Genomic DNA, 22600 nt, shown 5'->3' on the forward strand with positions numbered 1-22600 from the left:
CAGCCACTCTAGTAATACTGAGATATGTCCAAACATATTATCAAACCATTCTCAAATGAAATGAAATAAATACCTTAACAGATTGGGAGAACTGGGCCAAAACGAAAAATGAATTTCAGAAGGGAGAAATGTAAGGTTCTGCACTTAAGCAGGAAGAACCAACTGCACAAATATAAAATGGGGGACACTTGGCTTACCAATGGTACATGTGAAAAGGATCTCAGGATCTTAGTAGACCACAAGCTTAATATGAGTTCACACCAGCAAAAAAAAGCAGAGGGAAGCCAATGCTATTCTAGGCTGCGTCAAGTGTAGTGTCAAAATCAATGGAAGTAATAGCACCACTCTATTCTGCCTTGCTCAGACCACACCTGCCAGTTCTGGGCACCACAATTTAAGAAGGATGTTGATAAGCTGGAACCTGTGCAGTGGAGGACAACCAAGATGATAAAGGGTCTGGAAACCAAGCTTTATGAGGAACAGTTGAGGGAATTGGGTATTGGGTATGTTTAACCTGGATAGGAGAAGACTGGGAGGAGATATGCTAGCTATGTTCAAATAGCTAAAAGGCTGTCACATGGTAGATGGTGAAGCTTGTTTTCTCCTGCACCGGAGGGTAGGACTCAGACCAATGAATTCAAGTTACAAGAAAGGAGATTCCAACAAAACATCAGGAAGAACTTTCCGACTGCAAGTGCTGTTTAACAGTGGAACGGACTCCCTTTGAAGATGGTGGGAGTGTCTTTCTTTTGAAGTTTTTAAGCAAAGGTTGGATGGCCATCTGTCATGGCTGCGTTGAGATTCCTGCATTGCAGGGGTTGAACTAGATGACTCTCAGGGTACATTCCAACTCTACAATTCTATGATCCTATCATTCATTTATACTGCAGAAGAAAGAAATCAATCCAGAAGGGGTAGAAAAATTGAGTTTCTCCTCCCTTAGGTTTAGAGATTATTCTGAAGAAACACAGTTTGTATGTTTCTTACAGATACATATTCCTCTCCATTCCTCCTGGCCTCGTTCCAAACCATGTATGTGCCCGTCTAGGACTGCCATTTATGCATCTGATAAAATGAGATGAAAGCTGCTGCTGTAGTAAATTTGTCCGTCTTTAAGACTCATTTTGCTGTCCTTTAGGACAAGCAATTATAGTGACCCAAACTAATTGCCGTGAATGGCAATGACAAAACCTATACTTTCTTATACAGTGGTACCTCTGGTTACGTACTTAATTCTTTCCGGAGGTCCGTTCTTAACCTGAAACTGTTCTTAACCTGAAGCACCACTTTAGCTAATGGGGCCTCCCACTGCCGCCGCGCGATTTCTGTTCTCATCCTGAAGCAAAGTTCTTAACCTGAGGTAATATTTCTGGGTTAGCGGAGTCTGTAACCTGAAGCGTATGTAACCTGAAGCGTATGTAACCCGAGGTACCACTGTACTACACTGGAGCAAGTGCCTCTGGTATGAAAGATGAGGTGCTCTATTTCCTCAAGACCAGGGATGAGGAATCAGTTCCCTCCAGGTGCTGCTGAACTCCAATTCCCATCAGACTCAACCACCATGGTCCAAAGGTTGGAGGTGATAGGAGTTGTAGTCCAAACAATATCTGGAGGGGCACAGTTTCCCCACTTCCACTTTAGGGCAACAAAAAAAAGGCAAGCAATCATAATGGTGTGGAAACATGGCACTCAAGGAAGCAGAATCCATACCTAGACCTTTACTTCGTACCACATGGACCACCACCTCAGCCTTACAGGATAGTCACATGTGCAACCTGGTCTGGGCCACATCTGTGGCCATAACTTTTAGGGCCTTTCCGAAATCCCTTTGCCTATCATTGTCACAAAAGACATCTGAATGTCTGGGATGTAGAACAATAACCCTTTCATTGAATCCAAGGACCTAATAAATAACCTGGATAAATAACTTGTGAACATTTAGGCAGCAGCAGGGCAATCCCACATATATCTACTCTAAAGTAATTCCCACCAAGTTCCAAGGAAGCTTACTCCCAGGAAAGCAGGCATAAGATTGGAGCCATAGATGCAAAGGGAAAAACGAGGATTTAAAAGAAAAAAAAGCATCATTTTTCTTCTCCTATAAAAGGAAATCGGAGACTGATCGCTAGTAAGCATGATAGATTACTAGGAGACAAAATAAATTACCTCAGAGCATGTAAATGATATATTAAATGCATGTGGCTGCCTACGCTTATGAAGACTGCTTGTCGCCTGAAACAGAGCTTTAGAATTCTGCATTGTGAAACCAAATAAAAATGAACTGCTGTTAGGCAAGCCAAACGTGACTTTTAAAAGAAGTTAAATCCTTTCACCTGACGTTTGGGGAGCAGGGCTTCAGTTTGGGGAGCAAGGCTAACCATCTCCTTCCCCCAACCCCATGAGAAAAGCCAAGTAATTAGTTAAGCTTATGTAAAGAATTTGTTTGACTTGCTTTGCATAATGGAACGAAAGGAAATTTCGGCCTGTCAGTGAAAGGAATGAAGCGCCCTCTACTGGAGGGATACTTGGTCACAAAGCCAAAAATGATGGCGGCCTGCACCACACTCTTATTTCTGCTGACTTTTTTGAGGGGTGGGTGTCTTTTCAGCAGCGGAAGGCTGGAGCAGAAAGAAGCAAAGGAAGAAGAGGCAAGGAAGCAAACAGATGCATCGCACAAAAGCTAAAGCAGCTAAGAGCTGTGATAGGCACACATCCTGTCTCAGAATTTGGAAATAAAGGATAGCAAATCAAGCAAACCAAAAAATGCAATAATAATAATAATAATAAAAATCAAAGATAAACTATGTTTTGTTTTGAATATGACTTAAAGAAAGTCTGTAAGTGTTGTAATCTAATGCAAGTGACCTCATGCTTTGGCTGCAGGTTCCAAAGGGAAAAAAATGTTGTTAATCTGATATAATCAGCCCTTGCATTTCTTTCTGAAAATATTAAAGCCTCTGCAGTTACAGTGACTGTTGTCAATAAAGAGAATTTACAAAAGCAACCAATTTTTTTAAAAATGCCATTTGCTTTATTTAAGTGCCGCAGATAACCATTCAAAATGTCACCTATACAATTGTATTACATGACATGGGTGCAATGCCTCTTCTGAAGAGTAAATCTCACCACATAGCAATACAGTAAGAATTTCATCTATTATAAAATGAGTCAGGCTCAGATTCATTTTATTATGAAGCACTGCGACACAGCAGGGAAGACAGGTGTCATGCATTTTTAAAGCCTCCTTATTCTTAATAGCCCTTCTTCAGATTTTACCTGCATCAAGGTTACACACTGTAAGAATTATGAGGGACCTCACAAGCCCTGTTTCAACTTATTTAACTGCCAGAAGTTAAATGCTCATCCATTTCCTCTCTAGAGTCTCCATGGAAGAATGATCCATTACTTCCATTGGTAAACACTCCCTCTAACAAAATGTGTTGTGGGAATGTTATTGGGCTGTTTCTGTTCTTATTTTTATTATGTATTTTATGTGTTTATATTGTAATTTTATCTTGTGAACCATCCTGAGACCTGCAGATATAGGCCATATACAGATTTTAACAGCAGCAGCAGCAACAACAACTTTCTCATGTGTGCTTCTTATTCAGATTTTGCAACCCAAAATGCCTTTACAAACAAAAGCTAATAACCGTTTGCTTTTAAGATTTCTTTAAATAGTACAAGTTTAATTTTCCTCACCACGAGATATCTGGCAAGAACAGGAAGTACTTCTACTGACAATGGTTCAACTATAGAAGGGCAGATAAAGCAGTCCTTAATACTGTCGTTCAGTACAGTTAACCAAGGGAAGATAGCAAAAAGAGACATTCATCAGTATCACCCAATTTGAAAACGGCTTTTAGTCAAAGCACAGCAGCAACAAAATGAAACCACAGTCGCTGTTTGACTCAACCGCTAAGACAAATGTCAAACGAAAATTTGAATTTGCAAATAGATTTCATTAACTTTATATGTTCATAAATGTGCAGTGGTCTTAACAGGCTGCTTGGGCACACTAGGAAAATACAGTGAAAATGGGTTCTTGCCCCTCTTAAGAGTGTTGTGCACTGACCTTTCTCCGCTTAAGATATTCTCACTTTGTTGCTAGGCAGACTGTGGGACTGGTCCAGTGTTGTGCAGAAACAACACCAGTCACACCACACAGTATATGAGACCAGCTCCAAGACTGAGAAACCAAAAAGCATGAAAACGTTGCCAGTGGCGTAGTGTGGGGGGTGCAGGGGGGCCCGGCCGCACCGGGCGCAACATCTGGGGGGGGGCGCTCACACTCGCAGCTCTCTGCCCCTACCTGGCTCACTCACTCTCTCTCACTGCAGTGCTGGCTGTGCGAATCCGATCCGAGCGCCAGGTCGCCGCCCACTGTGGAGGGGAGGGTGCCAGGCGTGCGGTGCGGAGAGAGAGTGAGTGACTATCTGGGGGAGGGACAGTGCAGCGGGGGGGGGCGCAAATTACTTGCCTTGCCCCGGGTGCTGACAACCCACGCTACGCCACTGAACGTTGCCTATATTTAGGATCCTTTCTAAGGGTTCTCAGGCTTCTTGTTTGGCCTGGGAGAGTGAAAGGAAAGGTTCTGGGAAAACAGGAAGAGCAAAGCAGCAATTCACTCCCAACCATTCTTTTCTCTGTTATTTTTGTGCCATAAAATCTCAAGCAAACTTTTGACAGTCCTTTCAAAAAGAAGGGGTGGGATGTTTGCATGGTCCCTCCTTTTTTGCAAAGGAGAGCAAATACCTGGTTGAAAAATACCCACTAAAGAGGCCTGCAGCTGTCCATCAACATCCACAGAAGATCTGGAAAGTGGGGTCTTACCAATTACTGCCTGTCTGCTCTCATTCAAAGGATGGCTTTCTTGGGAATCCATCTTCTTTCTAGAGGCTTTAACCCACCAAGGCTCATATTTCAACAGACGGTGAATAGTCTCATCTTCAAAGAAGTCAGCACTGGAAAGATAAAAGGATTCATGCATCACGGTCCAAAATTAGGCGTTCGTGTATGTTGCCAAATAATCATAATACGTAATCATCATTTCCTTAAGCTTCTCAGTAGCATGCAAAGGTTTACACACCTAGAGGTGCAGGACTCCCAGACCCACCTGAGATTTGTGTACAGGGATGATGCAAGTGAGTTATATCTTGCTCACCAGAATGGAGGATGGAGAGAAGGGAAGGTATAGACTTTTGTGCAGGTTTAAATGTACCCCACCTTACAAAGTTAGAGAGCCACATCTGTTGTTCCACCCACCCCTTGTCCATGCAACTAAATAGCGTAACACAGTGAGATATGGGAGAAGGGCTGTAGCTGTAGACCACATGCTTTGCCTGGAAAAGGACCCAGGTTCAATCGCCAGGTATTGCCAGGTAGCAGTGGTGACTGCAGTTCATTGAGACGAGTAGGACACAATGCAGGCAGACAGAACAGATACGGAAACCACATCCTAGTTTCATCCCCATCATCCTCCCTGCCAAGTTCTACAAGAGCAACATTGGGACTCTCCATCCATTGCGAGACACAATGGAGTGTGCCTCACGGGGTGAAGTCAAACCACTGGAGAATCACAGCCCCTGCTGTGGCTTGCAGAGATTGGTAAATCATAACTGCTGCCTCCTGCGTTGTTTCTGCTGCATTAGCAGCAATGAAGTGAACTCTCTGGGTGCAGCCTGGGCGGTCTGTATGGAAGTCCAGGGTTGCCCAGATGACAAGACTTCCCTCTTGGCCTCGCTGATGTGGTCCAAAATAAATCAGAGCAATACGTTTGGCACCAGCTTGGCTGCAGGAGTTGCTGGAAGGAGGCATACCAGGCACCATCCAACCGTCTTAGGGACTCCACTAAGGAAGGGTTTACTCCTCAGCCTTTTCTCCTCCCAAAGATGTCACGCAAGGCAGCGGGTACACTGGGCCAAAGGGGGAGGAAACAAGCAGGCAGTGTCACCCTGAGCTGCTTTTAAGTAAGAAGGCAGACAGGTGGGAGAGACTGGCTGAGGGGGAGAGACTAAGGTTGGTGGGGCAGTGCCTCATTTGTCTTAATGAAGCAATCTCTACTGCCAGTATTGTTGACAATACAGTGGTACCTCAGTTAAATACTTAATTCGTTCCGGAGGTCTGTTCTTAACCTGAAACTGTTCTTAACCTGAAGCACCACTTTAGCTAATGGGGCCTCCTGCTGCTGCCGCGCCACCGGAGCACGATTTCTGTTCTCATCCTGAAGCAAAGTTCTTAAGCCGAGGTAATTTTTCTGGGTTAGCAGAGTCTGTAACCTGAAGCATATGTAACCTGAAGTGTATGTAACCCGAGGTACCACTGTACTAGAATAAATGGACCAGTGGACTTGATATAGAGGCAACCCTTATGTAAGTTATTATCCCATTTCTCAAGGGCGAACAGCTTAAATATGTAGCAAAAACCCTGTTTCTTTCTCTTGGCCAGAGTGGATCAATTGCACCTATTACACTTTAGAGTACTATACTCAAGATTATTATACTCTATTATGTGGAGTAAGAAAGGTAATTTCAGGGAGTCGTGGGGTTCCTTATGTTGACGACGTTCTGCAGTCGTTGTGTCTACTCAGCTTGAATTTCAGCTGGCCTTTGGCTCTAACAGAGTCTCAGAAAAACCAAACCTGAATCATATCAGTCATCAGCTTCCGTGGCAATTATACATAAAGAGAGTCTAAAATGCAGCATAAGGCAAAATAGTAGGAGATACGGAAACCACTCATTTCCTATTTAAAAAATAGGCCTCTTCGATCCACTTTCTATTAAATGATGACAAGATGGTCAACCAGATATTGCAGAAACACGCCATATGCAAGGACTTACAGGTAATGATCAGGATCGAATTTGGCATCTTCTGCTGCCAGCCTTTTCTCTCTGCGTTCAGCTGCAGAGGTCACGTCTGGATTTTTTATATCGATAACATCGTTAAGTTCATCCTGCAAAGACAACCACAAAAGAATAAGCAAACCTGTAAAGGTGGGGGGGGTGACTTTGTTAAAGGTTTAGGCAGAAAACTTGCGAGGTTCATCTCAAATCAAAGCTGACAATGGAGACTCAGATGGTATCGGGGTAAAGAGAGTTTACACCCAGCAATAGCACTATGCCCAGCTATGGACTGAGTTTGCCTGGCCTCAGTTGCTTGCATTCCAAGTAAACTTTGATTGAATTTATGCAACGAGCTCTACATAAGGCTGCTACTGAAAATGGTCAAGGAGCCTGAGGTCCGAGGGAACCACCTCTGCTGGTATCTGCCCACCCGTGGTTATAGCCTATTTGAAAATATTGCAAGCACCCGCAAGAAGCACCTTCGCATTACTCCTAAACAAGTTTGAAAACAGGAGCCTGAGAACAAGTATTTACAGAACCCCACTGCTTCCATAATGAAGAAAGCTGAACAGTTCATTTAACACAATACTTCCATTTCCTGCATTGTATTCTTCACACAGAACCGCGCTGTGTGGATTCTTCTCTTTGCTTATACAGAGAAAATCATGTATTTTTTTCCAAAACCAAAAAAACCAAGAAAGCCTGCAGCACCTAAGAAGAGACAACACGATTCTAAGATTTATATTTAACTGTCATTTTTCATCGTTACAGGCTGCTAAGCATCTTCCACAAATTTCAGCTGAAGACACACTATAGACCATGGAAATCCCCTGAACGTTGGCATCCATCTGTCTCGAGAGACAATGGAGTGAGTATTCAGGGGTGAAGTCAAACCGCTCCATCAGCAGCACCAAAGCGACCTCCCCAGGGTGCAAGCCTGCTGACTGGCCAGAACCTCCTTATGCTAGCGCCGCCGCCACCAGGAGGCTCCTTGAACCTTCCTTCCCCTCTGCAGCAGGATGAGAAGGAGCTGGACACTGGAGGAGTGCCACATTCGGCTCCATGCTTTCTGGACATGGGGGGTGGGGGTGGCCCCCACCCCAAAGGTATTGGGGGACACAAAAGGCCTCGGCCCCCAGGAGCTGGAGCCCCTGCCTATAAGGCAATGGAGGTTTAGGATCAGAGTTTTCCTTTTCCTAGATGGGCTATCTTCCCGAATGATGCTGTGAAAACTTTGCATCGGGCCAATTACGCAATGCAAAATTGCGCACAATTTCATTAAACACCATGAACCTGGGGGCACTCATGTGGGGCTTTATACAGAAATTCCATGGCGTCAGCAAAAAGGGCACTTACGATCAGAACACACAACCTTTTGTAATGATTGCCACTTAATCATTGCAAGGGTTTGGATTCAAAGTTCCCACAAACGGAACTCCAGCTCACAGAGTCTTCCTGCTAGACAACCAGAGCGGGAAGGCATTTTTCACGACTCCCTTCTACCCCCTGCGGTGCCTTGCTCTCTGAAAAGCTGCTGCACAGGGTTCTAGGCTATGGGAGAGAATGCAGCAGAAAACAACTGAAGCAGCCTCCCTTTGCCTTATTCCATGGGACCTACTGCCAAAGTTAAAGACAGAGGATTTCACCTTAAAAGTTAAGGCTCACATTGTACGGGTTGTTTCAAATGGGCCACTGCCAACCTCAAGGTGGTTCTGAATATATTGTTTGCTTACAAGAATGTATGGTATTCAACTAAGTTTCAACCCATTGATTTTAATTAGCGTGACTAAGCTGGCCCCAACTTCAACGGGTCTCCTATGAGTAAAACTTCGTTGAAGGCTACCCAATGAATGTGAACAACCATGTTGCCTTGACATCACACATTTATTTGTGGGATCCACCCAGATATCAATGTTTGTGTGCTGGTTTTATTTCATTTCAATAGCAACGCCATGAAGACTTCCTTCACACTGATACATAATGCGTTTCAAATTTCGTTCTGGATTGGAGACTGAGGGAAGAAGCTGTGCCTATTAGAAGAGTTGATGAGTTTGTTGTTTGTTTTTAAATACCTGAACATACCTGAAGACGTCTGAAAACTCCCGATTTCAGATTTCCAAATCCATAGGTGCAAGGCGAACATAAGGGGCTGTCTTTGCTTTCCACATAAGGTGTCTGTTCAATTTCCCAGTCAAATTCTTCTTCTTCTTCCTCCTCCTCCTCTTCTTGATTTTCAGCACCTGAAGTTTTGAGGTCAGGTGGTGGTGAGGGGAACCAAAAAGGTAACAAATCTTCCACAAGGCAACACCAGAGCCCCCAGTTTGGAAACTGGAATTGTGCTGCTTCACCCTGCCTCCCAGATCATCCACACCGTGGAAGTCACTTTGATTAAGAGGGATAAGAATCATAAGGCCTGTGGGGTGGAGGCCCATTTAATATTGCAGGGAAATGTGCACCTTCGCTTGGGGTACATATGCTACATTTGTTTGTGTGGAAAGACAGAGATATAAACCTAAGAACCAGAAAAACTGATACTGAGCAAAAGACAGGATTAGTACTTGGCCAACATCACACACAAATCTGCCCAGTTCACTATAATGAATTCTACTTTTAGGTTTATAATGAAGTACGTGTATATACTCCCAACTCCCCATTGATAAGTCTTCTATTTGCATGCACACACACACCAGGGACCCAGAAGTGGTGCCCGGAAATGACAAGTCGTGCCCGGAAATGACAATGGTGAGATCAAAGAGTGTGTTGGGCAATATATGGGGAAATTATTAATGGAGTAGGGAGGCTGAAAATAATGCCAATATATTTCACATCCGGCAACCAATGTGCCCCTTTGGTTTCAGATGGAGTTTGGTCAAGTACAGTGGTAGTCGAACGCCTTAGTTGTCGAACAAATCAGCTCCCGAACATCACAAGTGAGTGTTCAGGTTTGCAAACATTTTTTGGAAGCCGAACATCCAACGCAGCTTACACAGCTTCCAGTTGGCTGCAGGAAGCTCCTGCAGCCAATTGGAAGCAGCACCTTGGTTTTCAAACCGTTTGTGGAGTTGAACGGAATCCCGGAATGGATTAAATTTGAGAACCAAGGTACGACTCCAGAGTTAACACAAAACACATTCCTTCTGATAAATGAGCCATCACTGCCACTAGAGGGCCATGATTTTGCATCCCATGAACTAGGGACGCGGGTGGCACTGTGTCTAAACCACAGAGCCTACAGCTTGCTGATCAGAAGGTCGACAGTTCGAATCCCAGTGATGGGGTGAGCTCCTGTTGTTCGGTCCCAGCTTCTGCCAACCTAGCAGTTCAAAAGGATGGCAAAGTGCAAGTAGATAAATAGGGACCACTCCGGCGGGAAGGTAAACAGCGTTTCCATGTGCTGCTCTGGTTTGCCAGAAGCGGCTTAGTCATGCTAGCCACATGACCCAGAAGCTGTACGCCGGCTCCCTCGGCCTATAAAGCGAGATGAGCACCGCGATCCCTGAGTCGTCCGTGACTGGACCTAATGGTCAGGGGTACCTTTACCTATGTACTATATGAAACCAAAGGGGCACATTGGTTCCCAGATGTGATCCCCCCCCCCCCCAGCTCTCCTACCCCATTATGTAGTCCTACTTCAGGGAGAGCTGGCTGCAAAGTGACAACTGAGAGCACATACTGGGATTTGACCTTGGCATTTAGAGCCAAGAAATTGGAGCGGTAGCAGATAGCCAATAAGCGCCATTTCCCTCTCCCATCATGAAATGATAGTGCTGGTGGTGTACCTGAAAGGGGGAGACTCAGATGTAAACTTCATTCTCATGCAAGGGGAGAGAGGAAATCCTGGAGAGATGGTGTCAGTTAGTGTTGATCTGGCTCCCTCGATCTCATTGCTCTCCAGGCGTGGTTGGACTACAACTCCCAGCAGCCCCCAGCCAGCATAGTCAATGGTCAGGCATAATGGGAGCTGTAATCCAAAACATCTGGGCAGCACTTGATTGGGGAAGGCAATAACAATAATTTTATTATTTCTATGCTGCCCAGCCACTCTGGGCGGCTCCCAAAAGAATATTAAAAACATGATAAAACATCAAACATTATAAACTTCCCTAAACAGGGCTGCCTTCAAATGTCTTCTAAAAGTCAAAAAGTTGTTTATTTCCTTGACATCTTGTGGAGGGGGCGGGTTCCCACAGGGCGAGTGCGATTACCAAGAAGGCGTAAAAGGCAGCTTCCTGTGTTTCTATGATCAACCAGAAGCATTATCAGCCCATATAAAGCATTAAATTCCTATTTGCAGGAAGCAGGGCGAGTAAAACATCTAGCACATAAATTCATGTTTCTCTGAACTTAGAGAGGGAGGGAGGGAGAGAGAATGAACCCGTGAGCCATTTTTTAAATTAAAATTGTACAAACCCATCTCTTCGACTAAAGGTTTTGCAGATCTGGATTTCTTTGGCGCTAACAGAGCTGTCAACATGTCTAGCCCATCAAAATTCTCTCCAGGAACTTCCTTGGGAAGATGAATTGTAAAAACCCCTTGAAAGAAAAGGATTGAGTTAACAAAAGGCATTTCTCCATTTATCCAGATAAGCTACTACCAGGGTGTTTTGAAAAGCAATAGCAAAACTGCTGGCCAGACTATACTAAAAAAAAAAAAACCCAAAACAACCCTGCCTGCTCTCATTTTTGCTTGCATTACTCCAGGGACGGAGGCCTGCAAGTGAAGCGTCCCCATTCATTAATGATTTCACACATTCATAAAGCAGAGAAAGAGGAGCACAGGTGATTACGGCTCATTTTCAGCTCCCAACCCAACATACAAAAGGAGGATCTGCACACCCTCCCAGTGGAAAGATTTGGAAGTCACACAAGACGCAGTTCCACATCTAGACCTCATATATCTCAAAAAGGCCCCTCTTCAAACAGAACAAGTGCAAGTGGCTTTTGCTTTCTTCCACCACCTCCCATATTGCAAGAGAGAGGCACAAATGAATTACATCTACTACATGTCTTGCTCGATCAGTCCCAAAACCCAAGCTAAGAAGATGGGGAACAGATAGGGCACATTCTTCCCAAATTCATAATTTGTCATGCAACACATTCCACTAGATAAGGCTGCGCTTGACGCTCTCTGCACAAAAAAAAATTGTGACATGGGAAGCATCATTGTCTTCCATCTAGCAAGTCTAAACCATCCCACTTATCTCTACGAAGCAAAACATTCTGAAACAACCAGGACAGCTTGCTTCATTTTATACTACTGCTAAAAGTGGAAGCAAACCTAACAGCAGAGGAAGCTTGCATATCACGCTTTCCTCAAAATGAAGATATTTAATTAAAAAGAATTACAAACCTGTGTCGTCATACGATGCTCTCTCTCTCCCATCCTCTACAATTCTTCCTGGAAGAGCCAATCTGGGAGGGGTGGAATTAAAGGCATTTAATTATATATCTGATGCAGGGGTAAGGATAATAGGAAACCAGGGACTGGTTGCCAGGCTTTGGAAAACCTCCTTCCATGTACACTTCTATGCAAAAGGAAGCCCAATTGGAAGCTGTGCGATTTGAGTAAGGTAGCGAGAAGAGCAGGGAATGAAGGCAGAAAAGGACAGCTTAGGTAACTGCCGTGTGCCTTGCAGAATAGTGAATGCATGACCTTAAGGCCCTATCCCCTCTCAAGTCCTCCCTAGAGTCTTTCCTGCTTTCTCAATATTTTAATAAATACTAATTGTCCACTGAAAAGACTTGCTCAACAAGCATGAGTGTTACTTCAGATGCCCATGCTGGCATCCAATATAGGGAAGCCAGGAGAAAATAAAATAAAATAAAATTCAGAAACAAGAGCCAGTTCAGATCCCACCTCAGCCATGAAATCACAAAGTGATAAGTCTCACCCCACCCTCTATAATAGAGATAATACTGGCACCTCTTAAGGAGCTGTTGCAAGAATATACTGAGTATGTATGCCAGGTGTTTTTAACATTCAAAATAGCACTATATAAATGCCAGAGGTGTCATTTACAATGTGCATATAAAACACATTCACAGAAAGTCTTCAGGGTGAAGTGTAAGCACACTTCTGCTGAAACAAAACAACGTACTACAGCAAGCCTTGGGCTCATACATTCTCTTTCTCCCTCTTCTGCACAAATAAGGAGGAAATCTGAAGCGTTCATTAACGGCTTGGAACAAACCAGTTTCTCATCTCATTTGAATACAGGCTATTGTAGTTTGCACAAACCAGTTAGATTAATAAGTCAGGGTTGTACCACTGTGGGTCCCAGGATAATTCTCAAAACAAACCACAATCTGAATTCAGCCAATATGTGATTCCAGAATGTATCTTATATTAAGGATTTTCTGTCTCTCACACACAAATGAACAAACTTGCCCCCAGAAACACAGGGGGGAAGCAATTATTAACACAATGTGACAAACAATACATAAGCAGTTAAACTCAACCTAATAAAGTGATGTTGCTTACCTGAGAAAGTATGGTTTCGCATAAAACTTGAACTCCTTCCCTTCAAAATAGACCTCAAACTCTGAAACTCGTGCATATGGTACTTTGATTGTTATTGTAAGAAAATCTGGATCCTGACTCAGTTCAAACGCTGGAGTTATCATGCTGAATACTGCTCAAAAGCCAAAGGTGCTGCCTGAAAAAGTATGTCATGGAAATAAAAGAATCACCATCTGAGCAAACATAAGAGAATACCAGTGACACATGAACACCTGAGTATGATAAATTGATTTCTGTTAATTACTTTTCTTTTTCTAATTGTCCATCCACTGGCAGTCTGAAATAGTTTTGTAAATATTATGAGGGGGAGATTGCCCCCCCCCTTCGACTCCAGGGTGACTGCAGTCTGGCCCACCCCTCATCCTAAAACTGTAGGACCCTGAGGCATCATATCTGCAAAGGGCTGAGGAGTCTAAAGCACAGGGCAACCATCTCAGAGACATCAAGAACACCACTTGTAATAATGCTAGTGATGAAGCAGCATGGTACAGGCCCGGCCATCAGGGTCCAAAGCCCATGAACACTACCCAATGTCTCTGGAGCACCCTCCCAGGCTGCTCTAGCTTTTCAGGGAGAAATACACAAGGAAACAGTAACTTTGGGGAGATGTAAAGCTATTTGGCAATCCATTTTGGGGTTACATGAGTTGTGCAAGTGGCAGAAAGCAGAGGCATTAATGACTATCAGATCAAAAGGAGATGGTAGAACAGATCTTTCAAGGGGCTGGGGTTAATGTTTGAAGTGTGTACCCTGTGTGAATTAAAGCAAAGGTTTTAGTCAAGATTTTGGGACTTTACTGAAAGTTTGAGGGAATATGCTTTGAAGCTTAGGAGCGGTTAAATGACTGGAAGTAAGTGGGATTGAGGACAAAGAGCAGTTGCTCAAGAAAAGGTCTGTGGAAGGAGTGTAGAATGCTGCTATTCATAAAAAAATTAAAATTGCCTCTTTGGCAAAATGGGAAAACACTTCCCTTGGGTTTTAAGGAGAATGCCATCAAGCTTCTGAGAAATAATAAACAAAATACAGCTTTTACACAGCAATGTTGTCAGGAGCATGACTGCATCAGAGCCTTGCGGATGGGAAGATTGGAAGCTAATACCTTGAAGAAGACCCTAGATGGAAAATGCTGACATGACTGATATGAGTAATCAGTGAGAGTATGTTGGAAAAAAATATACAGAGGGAGATGCAAAAGTTCAAGTAGATCTGAAACAAGAGTTTATGAGAGCTAGGGAATGGAGTCACAGCACATGACAGAGTGGAAAGAGCCGCTGGGTGCAGGATAGATTTTATGAAGACAGGCCTATTTGCCAAAGATGAAGGAAAGTAGGGCACACTGCAGAAACAGATGATGTTATCAAGAGTGTTCATGAGTTGGAGATGTTCAATCAGGCTTTGAAGCAACTGGTGAGACAGTGGAGCTAGAAGAAGAAAGGAAGCAGTACAATACACCCGTGTTCATGGACATTTAGTATAGTAGGTCCCATCTGCACTATACATTTAAAGCAATATCACACCACTTCAAAGAGTCATGGCTTCCCCCAAAGAATCCTGGGAACTGTACTTGGTTAAAGGTGGTGAGAGAGAGTTGATAGGAGACCTCTGTTTATCTAACAGATCAACAATTCTACAGGAATTCCTGGAGGATGCTCTGAGGCGGCCCAAAGCACATTTCAGTGTGGACGCCTACAGTTACTTCTCCCCCCCCCCCCTCCAGCTTGTTTATTTTTGTTGGATACAGATGCCCTCATCTGTGCCACGCATTCACAAGGAGCTCTGAGACATATTTCATAGAATCATAGAATTGGAAGAGACCACAAGGGTCATCGAGTCCAACCCCCTGCCAAGCAGGAAACACCATCAGAGCACTCCTGACATATGGCTGTCAAGCCTCTGCTTAAAGACCTCCAAAGAAGGAGACTCCACCACACTCCTTGGCAGCAAATTCCACTGTCGAACAGCTCTTACTGTCAGGAAGTTCTTCCTAATGTTTAGGTGGAATCTTCTTTCTTGTAGTTTGGATCCATTGCTCCGTGTCCGCTTCTCTGGAGCAGCAGAAAACAACCTTTCTCCCTCCTCTATGTGACATCCTTTTATATATTTGAACATGGCTATCATATCACCCCTTAACCTCCTCTTCTCCAGGCTAAACATGCCCAGCTCCCTTAGCCGTTCCTCATAAGGCATCGTTTCCAGGCCTTTGACCATATTTGATGCACTGGAATCTCAGATGACACTCTCCCATTTGCCTGGGCATATGATTTGCCCTAGTTGAAAGCACATTTTAGGGTACAAACCCCCAGTTACTTATTTATGGTATTATGATGCCATCACACGTTTATGAGCATTTCACAACCATGATTATTTTAACTGAATAACATTATTGTTGGGACAAAGGAAGGAGACCCCTGTTCATGTACATATATAAGTCAAGGGATATCTGAATATTTATTATTATTATTATTATTATTATTATTATTATTAAATGACTAAATTTGTACACCAGCCTTCATCCAAAGATCACACGGATGTTCACAACATAAAAATAAAAAATGAGAGCATACAAACTTTAATTGGGAGTTCAGGGATATGTGAGCTTTCCTTTTTTAAAAAGTGCTTCAGATCTTCCAGCAAATAAAAAACTTGGAACCACTAACTAACGTCAGCATCGCCAGCCACATTTTTATTATGTGAATTCCACAAATAGGATATGAACCCAATATCCCTTTTCCCATTGACGACTCCCCTTCCCCACACCAGCAACTGATATATTCAGAGGCACTGCTGACACCCATCGTGAGTTGGGAGCCTCAAATAAACCCTGCTTCCCTTTCACAGAGAACACAGCAAACGTGTTTCTAAATGGTGAGTGACTCAAGAGTCCGCAGTAAGGTACAACCTGCTGCATTTACACACTTACTCTCTCACATACACGCATCAGTGGGCACGCCTGTCGAAAAGCCCAGATGCAGCCCCAACACAGGGTGCCATAAAAGGCTGCTACTACAAATTCCCCTCCAGCTCCCTTTAGCCATGGATAAGTGTGTGGATGTGTTTATAAGTGTGTGGATAGGTGCGCGCATGTCTGTGTGTATGCTGGTGTGTGCATGAGTGTATATCCGGGCATGTGTGTCTGTACGCGTATTACTGTCGGCTACAGCCTCCATTTCCACACAGCTCCATCCCCGCTCTAAAAGACTACGAAAAACGCCAGGCTCGGCAACCAGCCCCGACCAACACTCACCCACCGACCCGACCGAAGACCACGCACTTCCACACACGCGCTGGCAGAACCCGTCTTCCCCTACCGCCCATGGCCCGCCCATCCCAATGGCGCATAGGCTTCCAATTGGCTGGAGCCTGCGGTCAACAACCATTACCTCCAATGGAGAACAAGGGTCTCTCGGAGGCGGGCCGCTTGGGAGGCCGGGCTACAAGCTCATTGGCAGGAGATGTCGGCTCGCGCCCATTCACAAATCGCCGAGAATGTGAAAAAAGAGGGCGGCGCGGCGGAGTGAGCGTCACGTGACAGGAGCCCGGCTAGGGAAAGGAATGTCGCCATCCCGCGCCTGCGCCTTCCTTTCGGTTCGCTATAACGGGCGATGCGAGCGAAGCGGGCAGCTGCACGTGACTTTCCGTAGTTCTGTGTTTGCCGCTGGCCACGCTGCAAAGAGGCATTGCTTTTTTTTTCTTTTGCATGCAAATGCTTGGGTTGGCTTTTCAGTAATCTTCCAACCAGCTAATAGTAATACTACTGAATGGCAGCGAAGCTGCATCCTCAGTTCCTAGTTCCTTACTTTGCTCAAAACTTCGAAGAACTAAGAAGCTCCTGTATCCCCACATTAAAGTCCATATGCCCCTGAGCCACCAAATAAATATCATTAATGTGCCTGATTGGGTGGTGGGCTCTTTTTTTTTAAATCCCAACAATCAAAATTATGCTTGGGAAACACTCTTAAATGCACAATGACAACGTAACACCATTAAAAAACTTAAGTAACGGGTGCCCATCCCAAAACAGGCTTTGGGCCGGCATAAATCATAAAGGTAAAGGGACCCCTGATCATTAGGTCCAGTCGTGACCGACTCTGGGGCTGTGGCGCTCATTTCGCTTTATTGGCCGAGGGGGCCGGCGTACAGCTTCCAGGTTATGTGGCCAGCATGACTAAGCCACTTCTGGCGAGCCAGAGTAGCGCACAGAAATGCCGTTTACCTTCCCACCGGAGTGGTACCTATTTATCTACTTGCACTTTGACATGCTTTCGAACTGCTAGGTTGGCAGGAGCTGGGACCAAGCAACGGGAGCTCACCCCGTCGTGGGGATTCGAACCACCAACCTGATCGGCAGGTCCTAGGCTCTGGTTTAACCCACAGTGCCACCCGCGTCCCCTAGCATAAATCGTACACCCAAGCAAATGGGAGAGGGTCCTCTACAAAATGCTAACCCGAAGTATCCTACTGGTGCATAACCAGTTTATGGAAATCTGTAGGGAGGAAAATAAATATCTGGTGGCATCCAGCCCCAAACATGCTTTGGTTCAGCTCAAATCATACATCCCAACAAATGGCAGAGTGTCCTCTATACAGTCATGGGCATCCATGCACACAATGACAGCCAAAATATGTAGGAAAAAATAAGTAACTGGGTGTGTCTCCGGTACAAAATATGCTTTGGGCCAGCACACAGCAGTCTTGGGAAAGTAGCAAATGTATTTGATAAAAATAAATGTAATAGAAATGTTTTCTATATTGGAAAAGACTACCATGAAATATAGGAAGAAAAACTCATGACCAGTTAAGGATCTAAAATGGGGACGGATGGGGTCTGGAACAGAGCTCCCAGAATAAAGGTTGTATAAGAAGGAAGGCAAGAAAGAGGAATTCCCTACCCAGCTAGGTGACATTAGCTCTTGGCCCAGTTCCCAAGAAGTTTGGTCACAATAAAGTCCACTCTCCAATTGAAATCAGTGGGCATACATTATTTGCAACTAACTTGGTGACAACAGGGCATAAGCGCAACTATAACTGCAGTCCTATGCACACACATTTGAGAGTTAGACAAACATGGTTATTCTAGATACTCAGCCACAAGACTGAGCTGTATGGCTGAAGTTCTAACACAATGGAAGCAATTCCTGCTGAACTTGTTTGTTCTGAGAAACAATGCAATAGGATTTAGGGTACACCTTTTTCTGAACTTGCCAATGTGTTTAAAACTGGGCATATTCCAAGTTGTTGTTGTTTAGTCATTTAGTCGTGTCCGACTCTTCATAACTTCATGGACCAGAGCACTCCAGGCACTCCTGTCTTCTACTGCCTCCCGCAGTTTGGTCAAACTCATGTTGACCAATAACACTGTCCAACCATCTTGTCCACTGTCGTCCCCTTCTCCTTGTGCCCTCCATCTTTCCCAGCATCAGGGTCTTTTCCAGGGAGTCTTCTCTTCTCATGAGGTGGCCAAAGTATTGGAGCCTCAGCTTCCAGTGAGCACTTGGGGCTGATTTCCTTAAGAATTGATAGGTTTGATCTTCTTGCAGTCCATGGGACTCTCAAGAGTCTCCTCCAGCACGATAATTCAAAAGCACCAATTCTTCAGCAGTCAGCCTTCTTTATGGTCCAGCTCCATACATCACTACTGGGAAAACCATAGCTTTAAGCCTTTCTAATTCAGCTGATATAGATAGATAGATATAGATAGATAGATAGATAGATAGATAGATAGATAGATAGATGATAGATAGATAGATGATAGATAGATAGATAGATAGATAGATAGAAAGAAATAGGTCTCTAAAGTGGGGCAGGATTTGGGGAATGTCATCTGTTTATATGTGGTTTTTTTTTTATTCAATGCTACCCATTCTGCCTTTTGGGGGTATCTGTTGGGGAGGTTGAAAAGCTTTCACATTTCAGCAATGTGACAGGTACAAGTTGTTTTGAAGCACAGGGGTATTTTGTTGAGCCCCTGGTACCGGTACTTTTAAGTACCCTGCAAATAAGGCTTTTAAGGAACTAAACAGATATACTTTTCAAGAATAGCTACACCGACAAGATTGAAAGGGTTGTGGGGGGGGGGTTAGACACACACACATAGTGGTCACTGTCAGGCTCCTGGTTTGTCAATTTGAAGATGCCTTGATACAGTTTGATTTCATGTGCACTAAAACAGATGCAACTTACAGGATAACAAAATAATTGCTGAAGATACGTTTTCACATGGTTTCCCAGCCACATGCTGGTAGACTACATGAAAGTACCCTCACCAGTCTCCAAATGTGATGGAAATGGTGTTTCTTCAGAGATTAGAATATAAAATATCTCTGAATACTGCTGGGTGCAAGGGAGCATAATTTTTCATCCTTGCATTTACTAGAAACCAGATTGTGTGAGTTTCTTTCTTTTCTTTTTCTTAAGCTTCTTCTCTTCTGTGCCCTGAGGGACACCCTGCTAATCTAATGTTCCTTAACGTGATCTTGTTTTCCAGGTCATTGATTTAATTTCTCAGGACTTTATAGGCTATAATAGTTTCACTCATAATAGTGTTATGACCATCCAATGATATCTTTTTTATTTCCAGAGTAGCTCACTCTTTATCCAAATCCCTTGCTTAATCCCTACAGAGAGAATGTGGGAAGCTGAATTGTTTGATTCCATGTTAAATTTTAGAAGGAAGTCTGGCTACTCTTGAGTTCAGTAAGTTCCTTGCATGAGACATAATATATTCTTGAAACGTTGCCCTTTATTCACTTTCAGTATTCCCTTCTATCAAATGTCAGGGTTGTCTTACAATAAGTGGGGGAAGTAAGAGAAGAAAGAAGTTATTTTCATTCACTTGCCATAATATTTATAGCCCAATTCTATGCTTAACTTTTAACTAACAGAGCTATCCAATATTCACACTGTGTGGGTGGGGGGGCACGCCACAGGTTCCCCAGCCAAAGGACCACCATATTCAATGTGTTCTGAAGTCAGGAAGGAGGAAGAAACACTCATTGCCAGGAATTACAAAAACAGAATACATGCACTCAATTTCCCTGGAAACTCTGCAGCCACCACATGCCGCCCACATAAAGAAAAAGCCAATGGGCCTGCAGCAACAGTGAAGTAACCCCAAAACACCACACACACACAAGACTGTGCTCCTGTGCCCCCCTCTCCAGCAGCGCCAGTGGGCCAGCCCAGTGGTGTAGTATGGGGGGTGCCACGGTGTGTGTGTGTGCCCCAGCCACAAAATTGTTAGGGGAAGCACCCAGTGCTGCCTAAATACAGCTGTGCGCTTCCCTTGGTGGGCTCAATTGGAAACAGCTTCTCCATGTGATCCAGGAAGTGGGTCCAGACAACAGAGTGGCTCTTTTTTTCGTATCTCTGTGGCTGCGATTTGGGTGACGTGGACGCCATTAGGTGTTGAATCCATATGCAGACTCCATCCGTTTCCCTCCCTCGCCCCATCTCCCCTCTGAGCAGCCCCAGGTGCAGGCAACCCATGCTATGCCACTGGGCCAGCCAGCAGCAAGCTCAGTACTGACAGCTCAGGCATCCCTACAGGCAGGGAATTGATTCCTCTTATGCTACTCAGGAACATAAAACACAACAGAACATGTGCAATGATTACAGTGCTGGACTAGGGACCTTGGAGGCCATGGTTCAAAGTCTCACTCAGCCATGAAGGTCACTGGGTGACTTTGAGCCAGTCATCCACTCTACCGCACAGGGTTGTTGTGGGGAGGAGGAGGAGAACAACTGTGGCCGAAGCCTTGAGCTCCTTGTTGGAAAAGTGGGGTAAAATGCAATTAAATAATAAACACAGACAGCAGGATGGCTGAAATGGAGCAGGATCATGGGCTTCATAGAGAAAGAGTGTAACTCAACCCTGCATCCTACACTCTTTAAGTTCATACTCCCATGAGGTCGTGTCTGAGGAAGAAAGATTCTCACTGGAACCAAAGCAGACATTACTCCATATTTGTGACTGCCACCAAATCCAACCATCACATAACTTCCCGCTCCCATAGTCTCTGGGAGAGCATATGGTGGTACCTCAGGTTAAGAGCTTAGTTTGTTCTGGAGGTCTGTTCTTAACCTGAAACTGTTCTCAACCTGAGGTACCACTTTAGCTAATGGGGCCTCCCACTGCCGCTGCGCTGCCACCACACGATTTCTGTTCTCATCCTGAAGCAAAGTTTTCAACCCGAGGTACTATTTCTGGGTTAGCAGAGTCTGTAACCTGAAGCGTCTGTAACCTGAGGTACCACTGTATTCATGTCCTGCCATCATAACATGGAGCTGAGGAAAGGAAATAAGCCATGTTGTGATATCAGAAAATGGGTAACCTGTCCTAAGTCCTATCTACCACAGCCAGCACGACCAATAATGATCAGGGATGATGCGAGTCGCAGTCCGACCACCTTTGAAGGCCCACAGATTCCCATCTCTGTTATGGAGGGGGGAGAGGGAGCTAAACGCCGCCGCCATTTCCAGTGGGAGCTGCCAATTCAGTGTAATGTCCTATATTTTTGTGGTGACATGAAGAAGTCATATATTTCTCATCTTATGCTTCTGCAGTAATAGACTAACAACCTAATTATGGGATCAATCATCTTTATCAGCTGCTTTTAAAAAATGATGTATCGCTAATGCCTTTTACACTGGACTGATTCCCATGTTAAATACTTTTTTCCATCCTGTTTCTAACGATGATAAGATCATTACTGTCAATTTGTAACTAGGCTGATGTTACATCACTTCACCTGTTTTATGTTATTGGCTGTAATCCACAAACCAGAGAAGTTGGCGTACTTTGCTTTGAAACAATTAATGCATGTTTTATTTCCTTTTTCAGATACGAGAATTATTCCTGCAAACTCTTGTCGTGACCCTGATAGCTTAATCTGCAGGCACTAGCAGCTGATGTTGCTTATTTCCATGTTATTAAAAGCTCCACTTACTCGTACAAGTAGCAGTTGAAGGCACAGGAGCAGGTCAAAGTACTTTTTCTGCTCAGTTGGCAGCTCTATGTCAAACACGTGAATTGCGAATCCCTTCAGATTTTTTTTAAGGTGATAATGAATCAAACCTGTGTACTAAGAAACAACATTTAACCACTGATATACATTGCAAATGGAGTTGCCCTTCTCTGTGTCCAGACTATGGTGGAAGAATGAGTAGCTGGGAGAAAAAGACAAAGAACCTTTGCAGTGGCTGCATCCATATTGTGGAATAATTTGTCCCATTCAGTTAA

At 44.2% G+C, this 22600-nt stretch overlaps 1 protein-coding gene across 3 annotated transcripts in view; it reads right to left on the reverse strand.

Annotated features, from left to right (window-relative positions):
* The window catches only part of SHQ1 (SHQ1, H/ACA ribonucleoprotein assembly factor), a 59087-nt gene extending 42343 nt beyond the window's left edge, over positions 1–16744 (reverse strand). Inside the window, exons 1-7 of one of the 3 annotated variants that reach the window (XM_083425548.1) lie at positions 16607–16744; positions 13324–13498; positions 12193–12254; positions 11253–11375; positions 8925–9082; positions 6840–6952; positions 4834–4964 (exon numbers count right to left, since the gene is read on the reverse strand). In XM_083425548.1, coding sequence (XP_083281674.1) covers positions 4834–4964; positions 6840–6952; positions 8925–9082; positions 11253–11375; positions 12193–12254; positions 13324–13466 — 730 coding nt within the window. In that variant the 5' untranslated portion in view covers positions 13467–13498; positions 16607–16744. Of the gene's footprint in view, positions 1–4833; positions 4965–6839; positions 6953–8924; positions 9083–11252; positions 11376–12192; positions 12395–13323; positions 13499–16602 lie in introns of all 3 variants that reach the window. The other 2 variants (XM_083425550.1, XM_083425549.1) reach the window with 2 other exon arrangements.
* Positions 16745–22600: the final 5856 nt, after the last annotated feature.

The sequence above is a fragment of the Podarcis tiliguerta genome (genome assembly GCF_965153285.1).
Source record: "Podarcis tiliguerta genome assembly, chromosome: 2".
In the NCBI taxonomy this organism is placed as follows: domain Eukaryota; kingdom Metazoa; phylum Chordata; class Lepidosauria; order Squamata; family Lacertidae; genus Podarcis; species Podarcis tiliguerta.